The 12,395-nt window shown below is 34.2% G+C and overlaps 1 protein-coding gene across 1 annotated transcript in view; it reads right to left on the bottom strand.

Annotated features, from left to right (window-relative positions):
• The window catches only part of LOC106473032 (protein TANC2-like), a 54,646-nt gene extending 48,981 nt beyond the window's left edge, over positions 1–5,665 (bottom strand). The window contains exons 1-5 of the mRNA XM_022401544.1: positions 5,569–5,665; positions 4,045–4,110; positions 3,168–3,404; positions 1,179–1,325; positions 624–716 (exon numbers count right to left, since the gene is read on the bottom strand). Coding sequence (XP_022257252.1) covers positions 624–716; positions 1,179–1,325; positions 3,168–3,404; positions 4,045–4,110; positions 5,569–5,665 — 640 coding nt within the window. The remainder of the gene's footprint in view (positions 1–623; positions 717–1,178; positions 1,326–3,167; positions 3,405–4,044; positions 4,111–5,568) is intronic.
• Between the last annotated feature and the right edge of the window lie 6,730 nt (positions 5,666–12,395).

The following is a 12,395-nucleotide window of genomic DNA, read 5'->3' as shown; positions in this document are numbered from 1 at the left end:
TGTTAAAACTAGTCATAGTCAAGGTCCTTAAACCCAGAAACATAATGTTAAAACTAGTCATAGTCAAGGTCCTTAAACCCAGAAACATAAGGTTAAAACTAGTCATAGTCAAGGTCCTTAAACCCAGAAACATAAGGTTAAAACTAGTCATAGTCATGTTCTGAAACCCACGAAATTTCGCTAATAAATACTTAAAAATAATTATAAAGACCAAGAAAAAAAACGAATCGGTAATAATCCTATTTAGGAAATAATTTGTATTTTGCTATACGTTGATCTATCTGTGCTGTGTCAACCAGATGTATCGAAACCCGAGTTTTAGCGTTATAAGTCTTCAAACTTGTCGCCGAGGAATCAAAGTGGAGGGGGGGGGGGCTTTTCGGAAGTGAACTTGTGAACTCAACATTTTCCTTGGATGTTATATTGTGATTCATTTGTCAACAAATCTAGGTATAACCAAACATCCTACATCTGCATTTTTCTTTAGTATGAGTCAAGTCATCGTACAAAGAACATATCTCACAACAAACGTCTTTGCTATTTTCAAATTATTTAATCGTTTATCGTACTTGAAAAGTGAAAATGTCAATAAAACGTTCAAAGAATTCTTGTAATTTTCATACCTCTACTATCTACTGCGAAAGATGTTCTTATACTCCTGTCAGATCGACGTATGAACGCTGACCTTTTCCAAAACGGACTAGACTCTTTCATCCCTAAAATATATCATCAGTTAAGGTCATTTTCGTGTAATCCACATTATATTCACTGTATTTTTAATCTTAAGTTGTTCAAAACCAACACAGTTAGAAAATATATATTGGAAATTCCTTTCTAAGAAGACAGTAAAATTTAACTGATGGTGTCGAACAGTACTTGAATGTGAAATACGTACTGTAATTCCTTGAGGTAATATGTTAGTTATTTCTAGAAACTAAAAAGGAAATTACCAAGAAATAGCAAAACCTTAAATAATTGAACTTTAAAAGAAGATATGAAAATATAATTTGAATTTTACAAACTTATAAAATAAGGTATATATTTTTAACAGTGTTCTGAAACTAATAACAATTTGTCGAGATAATTAACAGGAGAGTGGAAATATTAATACAGAATTAAATAATATCATTCATGTTATTTAATACAACAAGAAATTAAGGAGAAAAGAAAAATCATACTTTCACTGAGCTGCCGTCGAAAGTTCGTCGCCAGGGGGCTGAGAAACCCGCTAGGGCAAGAGCTCATAAACGATGCTACACTATCACGACGCAACTCACGCTTTGCCCGTAAGTTGTCCATACTTGCATCATTTACAATTGATGAATCTGTAATACAGAAAAAAAAAGTCAAGAAAAAGATGAACCAGGATAAAATATGAAGAGCTAAGAGTTGTTGAGGTATTTTCTTGAAAAATAAGGACTTAGAATTAGGACCTCTTAAGGCATGTTCTTGTAGAATTAGGACCTGGTGCGACGTGTTCCTCAAAAATTAGGACTTGTTGAGGCGTGTTCTTGTAGAATTAGGACCTAATCCGACATGTTCCTGAAAAATTAGGGATTTTGGAGGCATGTTCCTGAAGAATTGAGAATTGTTAAGGCATGTTTCTGAAGAATTAGGAATTGTTAAGGCATGTTCCTGAAGAATTAATAATAGTTAATGCATGTTCCTGAAGAATTAGGAATTGTTAAGGCATGTTCCTGAAGAATTAAGAGTCGTTAAGGCATGTTCCTGAAGAATTAGGACTTGTTGAGGCATGTTCCTGAAAAATTAGGACTTGTTGAGGCATGTTCCTGAAGATCTAGAACTTATTGAACCATGTTTCTTACACTTCTTGAAATTGAGTTACGCAACTTTTCAGACATATTTGAGGCATTCATCAACTAAGAAATTGGAAAAATCTTGCACCTCAAGAACAGAGAAGAAGTATCAGTTCACCAGAAATGTGTTCTACATGTTCTAAGTCCTTCTGGTCCGAAGATACTAGTGACTTATGAAAGAAAGAAAAAATCTTCTAAGCCACAGACGACAGCGTTAGACACACCAGGTAACCAGTACTGTAACAGAAAAACACTCAAAAAATAGACCTTGATCAAGCTTTAAACCAATGCTTCATTGACATTGATAACATTTGAAAACAACAATATAACCATTCAGTTGGACCTCAGAAATAAGTCATTGATAACATTTCAAACAATAATATAACCACTCAGTTGGACTTCGGAAATAAGTCATTGATAACATTTCAAACAACAATATAACCACTCAGTTGGACCTCGGAAATAAGTCATTGATAACATTTCAAGCAACAATATAACGACTCAGTTAAACCTCGGAAATAAGTCATTGATAACATTTCAAGCAACAATATAATCACTCATTTGGACCTCGGAAATAAGTCATTGATAACATTTCATACAACAATATAACGACTCAGTTAAACCTCGGAAATAAGTCATTGATAACATTTCAAACAATAATATAACCACTCAGTTGGACCTCGGAAATAAGTCATTCTTCTTCCTTCCAAATATTTCTGACATTACAGGAAACAATCAAGCCTTAATGGTGAAAAAAAAAGAACGTAATTAAAACAATTAGTAGCAAAAAGTTATATATGTTATCTTAACTAAAAAATAACATAATTAGAACGATTAGCATCGAAAAGATATATATGTTATCTTAGATAAATAAAATAACAAATAGAACATAATGTACCCATGATGTTGAAAAGAAATATTCATTAAAAACTGTTGGTAGACAATGTACCCATGATAACATCTGTACAGAATAAACAGAAAAAAGAAATCATACATTAAACTGTAGGAACACAATTACCCATGATGGTAAGTAATGTTACTTAATACAAAATCTGTGGGTATATATATATTACTTACCATCATGGGTAATTGTGTTCCTACAGTTTAATACACTATTTTGTATTAAGTAACAGTATAGTGTATTTAGGATAGTGTAAAATCTCGATTTGATATATACGCTGTGGGTACATAATATTCCCATGATAGTAATATTTTAAAATTTAATAAAAAACTGTTAGTTCGTAATATATCCGTAGTAATAAAAAATAAACAAAGTACCAGTTTGTGACAGTTATGGTTGTTCTTATATAGTTAAACACATGCTCAAACCTAATCGAAACTAAACCTTACTTGCGACTGTTGTGACGGGACTAATGTTGGCGGATCCCGTTATATGTGCTTCACCACTAACCAATGACACGTTGGCATAAGCGTCTTGACTAATCAGGTCGGTTGAGTCAGGTCTTAGTGGTGCGGTTCTTGGAGATTCTTGACCTTTGCCACCCAGGAGCACCCCAAGTCGGGTGTAGAAACCATTTCTCTTTACTTTGTCATTTCCCTTGTTGCCATGGTGAGGAAGTTCGCCATCTTTAACAGAACGAGTAAGTCATATCAATCGAACAAAGAGTTGATGGCACTCAATCAGAAATAAAAAAGAGGATTCCGAAACAGATGTTAAAGCAACACGAACATTATCAAGTAAAACATGCTTCCTCTGAATCATGACACAGAATCATTGGAAGAAAAAAAAACAAACTTAAAGGACATTGAACATGTTGTTATGTGTGCCAAGTTCACGACATAAAGCATCAGACCACGACAATAAAACTGTGTGAAGTTAAAACAGGGAATTTGGATACTGGTAAAAGTATCGTGAAACTTATTAACTTGATTATGTTTGTTTAGATGTATTGAAATTGGCATCTATAATGCTGAATCCTCGAGCACGTTAGTCTTATTGCTGCTAAGATACATGCAAGCATCGTTCAAGTCATGCTGTCAATATTTGTACGTACGAATCAGGTGGTATTAATGCCACGCCCCTTCTTCTAAATTACCACCTTTTTAGTTAGTATCTAAGCTTCATAACAAATGTGATAATGTAGGTTGGGAATAAATTAATTCGAGCCAAACATATCAAGCGTTGTCTATAAAACACAGTCACCAAGATGCAAGTCTCAAATACATCTGCACATGCGCAGAACTGAACAGACAATCCAATTTTTACCTATATCCCACAATGAACGGACTTTTCGTATCAGGTTCTGTGACCAACGATTTACTGTTGCCAACTCTGTGAATAGAAAAAAAATGCATTTCAAACAACGTATTTGCTTGTTTTTGGGTAAGAAAGGGTTAATCAACAAAACATCCGTACCTCATGACGAAGTAAATTACAGTAAAATTAAATAAAATGTTTTCTTGTTTAATGGGGCTGCTCTGATCAAACACCACAACCTACAGCGTCCTCTTTCCACAATGAAGTATAATATATCCAATATTTATACCAGGGCTGCTCTGACCAAACACCACAACCTACAGTGTCGTCTTTCCACAATGAAGTATAATATATCCAATATTTATACCAGGGCTGCTCTGACCAAACACCACAACCTACAGTGTCGTCTTTCCACAATGAAGTACAATATATCCAATATTTATACCAGAGATATTTTTACACTACGTTATCATAAACAACATAGAGGTTTCATCATATTATTTTAAGTATTAATAACATTGCAAACCAGATAAAAAAGTACAACTTCATGTTACTAGGTGGCGATGTAATACTTTTAGAAGCTTGGTTTAGTTGTTACATGTAATACTTTTAGAAGCTTGATTTACTTGTTACGTGTAATACTTTTAGAAGCTTGGTTTACTTGTCTTTAAGCACAAAGCTACACAATGAGCTATTTGTGCTGTGCCCATCACGGTTATCAAAACCCGGTTTTTAGTGTTACAAGACTTGCTGCTGAGCCAATGAGAGGCTACAACAGTGTGATAATTTTTTACATCATCAGATCGGGTACTACCTACTTGTTTTACTTTTAATTGTGGTATCGTTTAGAATTGGGCTTAGGGAACCCAAAAACAACACAGAAACTAATTTTGATCACATCTTCCAAACTGGTGTCAAAGGTTATCTATTTTGATAAGTGTTGATTAATATATTCGGTGGAAGCATGTACGTTTCTGGCCAAGTCTAAAGTGTTGATTGATATGTTCGGTGTAGACTTGGCCAGAAACGTACATGCTTCAAGTGTTGATTAATATGTTCGGTGTAGACTTGGCCAGAAACGTACATGCTTCAAGTGTTGATTAATATGTTCGGTGTAGACTTGGCCAGAAACGTACATGTTTCATATCAAACAATAGCCAGAAGTACTTGAATAAGACGACTAACAGACAAAGTACACAAGAAGATTTTTTTTTTACAAAAACTTTTTAGTAAAAGGAACAATAGATGAAATTCATTAACAACTGAGCCACTAACTTCAAGATCCAGGACAAACAGCGGCATCTACTTTGGAAGAACCAGAAGAAGGTTTCTTCTTTTCACTTCCAGTTTTATCTTATTTTTTCTTGAAACTCTCTTTGTCCTACATTTTTCCTAACATATTCTCAGTGTATATTTCATCGTGGTCAAATCCATGCACTTGTACCATCTTTGATGAAAGTACACCATTGTCTCCTGAATTGGTTAGTTTTCTATATTCGTTTCTGGACGGAACAAAAAGTAATCGATTTTTACCAGAATATTGGAAATAATGGTCGAAGAAAGGATGAAGAAAACTGATGAATAATTCCCCAGTAAAAAAGTTAGTGAATCCATAATCCAGAGCTAACATCCTGGTCCACTTAAGAGTAAATTAACTTTTTTTTTTAAATAAGTTTGACGTTATTGGAATTTCAAACAAATAATCAGAAGTTCTCTTGAGTAACACACAAATTTAGCTGAGGATCAAAGGGTCCAAGGTTTGAAACGTGTTACTGTTGAACAAATTCCGTATTATCAGCAGTGAGAGCCAGTCTTATTATTCTATTCAAAAGTCCTTGTCCAGTCAAAGGCGTGGGTCCTGCTGGTTGGCTGTTTTTAGTTAAGCATAAAGCTACACAATGGGCTCTCTGTGCTGTGCCTCACCACGAGTATCGATACCAGTTTTGTAGCGTTATAAGTCTACAAACTTACCGCTGTGCCACTAGGGGGTTTGTGGATTGTTATACGTTATTCCAAGGGGAAGTTGTTACACTTAGTTTCAGTGTAATTGGTTTTGGTCGCTATTGCTTATTGAAATAAACGCTTTAAATAAAACTTGGTACATTAAAGTTCTTAAATTATACATAAATATTTATTTATTTTAAATATACTTCACCTGATAAATCCTTGTGGCTATCAATACTAACAGTGTTCGGTCGTAGGTGGCGCCTCTGTTGCCAAGGGAGACGTGAAAACCCAGGACTGCGTGACAGCTTTGTTGGAACTTGGCCAAGATAAAAGTGAAATAATAAACAGTGAATATTAAACAAAACAAGTAATAATTTCAACTTGCTGTTTTATTGAAAGTGACCTCAAGTATCATCATGCGCCTTAAAGTTTAATTAAATAAATAAAATATAAAAAGTTGTAAGTCGCTACAAATAACAACTCTTTTTGCAGCCACCTGGATTCTTCGTGAATTTTAATTGGTCTTTAAACGATTCGAATATCGTGAGTACTGACAAGAAATGATGACGTCAATAAAGATGAAGTTTGAATAAATATATGATGGACTAAGCAAATGTTTATTAAAACTTATAAAGTGCTCATTAAGTGTTTTATCAAAATTTTCGTACAACAAAAAGTTAAAAAAAAAGAACGAGCTTGGAAATATTATGTGAATTATAAAATTATTCAACAACAACAACAACAAATCTCGAAAAAACAAAGATGACCTATACTTGTAGTCCATGAAAGAGGGCAGAAGGTTAGCGACAGAAGTAAGTCTAGACATATTAATACGAGTAAAGTGTGTTTCTATCTCACTTACTTTTATGGCCACTTTTTCAAAGTGCTGACGTCAGTATTAATGAGATACAACTTGTATTAAGCCACTGCTTAAATTGAGTAAAGTCCCTCACTTAAGGTCTGGCAGTAACTACAGGAGATTATAGAGATAATTTGGTTTAGCCACTTCTGATATGTTAGTAATGAACTAAACAATCGTTCTTTGTGGTCTTTCCTTCGTGGTATGTCTTGATTCAAGATCTACTGTATAGATGGCAGCACTAGATACCTACTGGGTTTGATTTGTTTTGAGTTTCGCGCAAAGCTATACGAGGGCTATCTGCGCTAATTTAGCAGAGGGAAGGCAGCTAGTCATCACCACCTACTGACAACTCTTGAGCTACTCTTTTATCAACAATATAACGCTCCCACGGCTGTGCCACTGGGGGGCTTACCTACTGGGAAACAGTTTATCCCATTTTATCGTAGAACTCAACAGCCTCTTTCTAGATATACAGCTAAATTTACAGTGAAGACCAAATTCGACAATAAAATTCTCGTGCTGAGACCGATATTATAATTCTTCTCGATGGAACACAGTGTACATCAAAAAATTTAATCGTGAATTTGAAATGTTGAAAATAATTTCCCGTCGCAAAATGGGAGAAAATTCTTAAACATTAATATTAAAAGTTTGTATTTCATTACCACACCAATATGACCCTTGCATCGCGTGGTAGTTAGGGCGCTCGTGCGGTTCGTGGGTTCGAATCCCCCTCACCGAATGTGTTCGCTCTTTCAGCTGTTTGAGTGATATAATGTGAGAGTCAATCCCATTTTTCGTTTGTAAAATAGTAACCCATGAGTTGACGGTGGGTGGTGTTGATTAACTGCCTTTCCTCTAGTCTATCACTGCTAAGTTAGTAATGGCTAGCGCAGATAGCCCTCGCGTAGCTTTGATCTAAGTTCACATCAAACCAACATAATACGGGGCTAGACTTTTTATGACATTTCTCAGAAAAGGGAAAATATTTTTGTGACCTTCATTGGTAAGCTATTAAAGTTAAAGGTACTAACGTCGGGTGCAGAATTTATATGGTTGGCTTCACGGGGATGACCCATCATTCACCGGTTTCAGCAAGCGAAGTGGAATATATAAGGATTTTTTTAGAATCTCTCTAGGGCATACTGAAGGATCTCCGAAATGTTTGGAAACTTCTTCATACAAATAAATATTAGCCGATTTATAGTTTAGATAGGAAGCCGGTAACCACGTGGCCAGTGAACAGCCCATTCTTCACTCATAGAAGCTTCTCGTCTCTATTATTTCTTGTATAAAACATGCACCATATTCGTTCTGTACTTTATACAAGTGTTTTCCATGTGCACAAGTTATAGATCATAGATATATCTTCTGCCTTTATTTTCCATGTAAATAACTAACCAGCACGGGTAAGTCATTTACATGGAAAACAAAGGCAGAAGATATAGCTGTGACTTACCCGTGCTGGTTAGTTATTTAGATGGAAAATACAGCTGTGATTTACTCGTGCTAGTTATTTACATGGAAAACAAAGGCAGAAGATATAGCTGTGACTTACCCGTGCTGGTTAGTTATTTACATGGAAAACAAAGGCAGAAGATATAGCTGTGACTTACACGTGCTGGTAAGTTATTTAGATGGAAAACAAAGGTGGAAGATACAGCTGTGACTTACTCGTGCTAGTTAGTTATTTAAATGGTAAACAAAGGCAGCAGGCATATATGGGACTTACCCGTGCTGGTTACTTATTTAGATGGAAAACAAAGGTGGAAGATACAGTTGTAACTAGCACCAGAAAGTCACAGTTGTAACTTATCGTTCAATTTTTATTAAAACTTCTCGTAAACTCCTTAAAATTAACTGCATCTACCACATCTGAGGGCAACCTATTCCAAAGTCTAACTACCATGTTAGAAAATAAAACTGTTTTATCTGAAGATTATTCCGACCCTGTCAAAATTTATACTTGAGTCCCCTAGTCCTACCATTTTCATCATTAATGTGAAAAAAGATGATCCATCAACACTATCAATTCCCTTAACAATCTTAAACACCTCAATCAGATCCCCTCTAACTTTCCTATTTTCCAAGTAAAACAATTTCAGAGATCTTAACGTATTCTCATATGACGAATTTTCCATTCTAGGTATCATCCTAGTAACCCCCTCTTAAACCTTTCCAACAATTCAATGTTCTTCCTAAGGTAAGGAGCCCAAGACTGAACACAATACTTCAAATGTGGCCTAACCAGTAACTTATACAATGAGATTATAAACGTTTTAGATTTGTATTCAATATTTGTGTAGATACAACTCAAAATCCTATCTGTCCTGCCACCAGCAACAGCACACTGCTTGGATAACTTAATGACTGTTCAATCAGAACCGCAAGATCGTTTTCTTTGTCTAAAGTTATTCCCATCAAAATTATATTCAAAATTCAAATTGTAAAATCCCGTATGAATTACCTTGTATTTATTATAATCAAAAGCCATCTGCCATTTTTTTCGGCAACTCTTTAAATAATACGAATTTTCCTTACAGAAACACCGAAACTTTAGCATCAAATTTAAACAACTTACTGAACATTACTTTATCTATGTCATTGGTGTAAATCAACAAAGAACAAAGGTCCTAACACTGAGCCCTGAGGTATCCAACTTGTGAAATAAGTCAAGTTTGATTGAACTCCATTTTATAACAACCCTCTGCTTTCTTCCATCTAGTGAGTTTCTCTCCAATGGCCAACCTATCCCTCACACCTAAAAAGGTAACATTCGAACAAGAATTTTATATGCCACCTTGTCAAATGCTTTGTGAAACCAAGATACATTAAATCCGCACTCATGCTCTCATCTGTATAAGCAGTAACCTCATCTAGAATCTCCAAAGATTGATATGGCAAGATTTCCCCTTGTAAAACCATGAAGATTATCCAAATCATTTTTGAACTTTTGAAAATGACTTTGCAAAGCACCATTTATCAAACTTTATAATTTTTTCCCACTACTGATGTAAGACTAATAGGACTGTAATTACATTAGAACAATTTTTATCACCTCCTTTGAAAAGTGGAGTAATATTAGCCAACTTGCAATCTCGTGACACCTATCTTCTCTTCAAAGATTTAGAAAAAAAAAAACAGCAAGTGGCTCACATATCTATTCCTTAACCTCTTTCAAAACCGTTGGGTAAGTATTATCTGGCTCAGGAGACTTATCATTCTTTAAACTTCCCAATTTTTTTTCTTAACAGGCTCAGAATTAGTGTGATCATCTTGTTTCCATCTAGCAACTGTTTAGGTTCAGGAATATTACCTAAACCCTCATTAGTAAAAAGCAAAGAAAAAGAAGAATTTAATAACCCAGCCATCCCATAATCATAAAATATTAGCCTACTTGTATTAGTCCTCAAAGGCCCTACCCCCATCCTAGTGTATTTAAAAAAAATCATTGATAGCAATTTTTACCTTTTCAGCCAATCTTTTTTCGTACAGTTTTTTATTTGCTAATTTCCCATTGGCCTAGCTCTCTTGATATTGTATAATTGTCCAAATCTCCCATCATTCCAATCAATTTAAACTTCTTAAATTTATCATGCTTTTCTTGAATTTTATCATTTATACCATTTATGAGTCAGCCTGCTTTTTATACTTAAAGTCCATCATTTTTTTTCCTATGAGGAATATACCCATCTTTAAATTTGAAGAACTTATTAAGAGATTTTTTCCACATGTGATCAGCACTTCCACTGAATATATTTGTAAATTCATAGCAAATAATTCTTCTTTCATTCCTTCAGAATTTGCCCTATTTTAAATTATTCCTTATTCCCATATGCAGCAACACATCGACCTAATTGAACAATAGTCACTTGCATTAATGTTGCCCAATCACGATATTATCAACCATTTTATACTACAAGTTAAAATTAAATCTAGAATAGTCTCCTCGAGTAAACAGTAATTCAACTTACTTTCATAGTTATCCATTGATCTATCTACTGAACTTTGGAATCCGTCTCTCCTGACCTGCATGTATGTAGTAAAATGACCATTGGTTTTTAATCGAGGTTGACCGGTCGACAGACTGTCTAAACGCTGATTGCAGCCAGGTATCGAATCTCCTGAGATAATCAACATTAAAAACTGAATCATTTAGCTATGAGAATGATAAAACACTAAATTAACCACACTAAAACCAACAAGAGTAAGGTAAAATATAGAACAGATGACAATAATAACGAGTTATTAATATTATCTATTCTACATCTTGTCTTTGTTGAACAAAGACAAGATGTAGAATAGATGGCATTAATAACAACAAAGACAAGATGTAGAACAGATGACATTAATAACAACAAAGACAAGATGTAGAATAGATAACATTAATAACAACAAAGACAAGATGTAGAATAGATGGCATTAATAACAACAAAGACAAGATGTAGAATAGATAGCATTAATAACAACAAAGACAAGATGTAGAACAGATGACATTAATAACAACAAAGACAAGATGTAGAATAGATAACATTAATAACAACAAAGACAAGATGTAGAATAGATAACATTAATAACAACAAAGACAAGATGTATAATAAATAATGTTAATAACAACAAAGACAAGATGTAGAATAGATGGTATTAATAACAACAAAGACAAGATGTAGAATAGATGGCATTAATAACAACAAAGACAAGATGTAGAATAGATGGCATTAATAACAACAAAGACAAGATGTAGGATAAATAATGTTAATAACAACAAAGACAAGATGTATAATAGATAGCATTAATAACAACAAAGACAAGATGTAGAATAGATAACATTAATAACAACAAAGACAAGATGTACAAAAGATCACACTGACCCCGAGGAAGACAAAATGTAGAACAGTTTATCGAAATGGTGTATTTAAGTGTTTTACACTCACAAAAAGGAAACCTATCATTCTATAGGTATATGAAGAACTTGTGGCATTCCACCACAATTTAATTCTTCGTATTGTTAGCCGACACTGGGCAGCTTTAGTACATAATTGAATAGAGTTGTTTAAACATTTGTTTAACAACAAGATTGGTCCGATATTTCATTGGTGGTAGTGTCCAGGGTCACTGATGAGGAGTGGAATTCTCCGAAACTAGTCTGGCTCACAGACACCCTCCCACCAATGAAAGAACAGACCATTCTAAGCTTTTACTTGTTGTTAAACAAATGTTTTATCTTAATTTAACAAAAGTGATTAAATGTTACTTCAAGCAGGCAGTGTAGCGTCTATGGTGGATATCTTTCTGAAAATGTTTTTAAGTTAAAACAAAACTGTCTGGGGTATTCAAGAGGAGTCAGATTCTAACGTTTTATATCTTACAAAAGTTGATATCATTGGCTATATACTGGGGGACATTGTGACATGAGTTTGATTTTTGTAAAATGATGTGTGATTCTTTTTTAACTCTGCAAGTGACTCCTTTAAAAAAATGTTTTTCTTCCAGCTGCTGAAGAATCTGTTAATAAAATCTTGTGAAAATATGCAGTATTTCTACAGTTTCT

Source organism: Limulus polyphemus, unplaced genomic scaffold (assembly GCF_000517525.1).
Source record: "Limulus polyphemus unplaced genomic scaffold, Limulus_polyphemus-2.1.2 Scaffold5827, whole genome shotgun sequence".
Classification (NCBI taxonomy): domain Eukaryota; kingdom Metazoa; phylum Arthropoda; class Merostomata; order Xiphosura; family Limulidae; genus Limulus; species Limulus polyphemus.
Note: the sequence above shows the minus strand (reverse complement) of the source record. Positions and strands in the feature narration are given on the sequence as shown.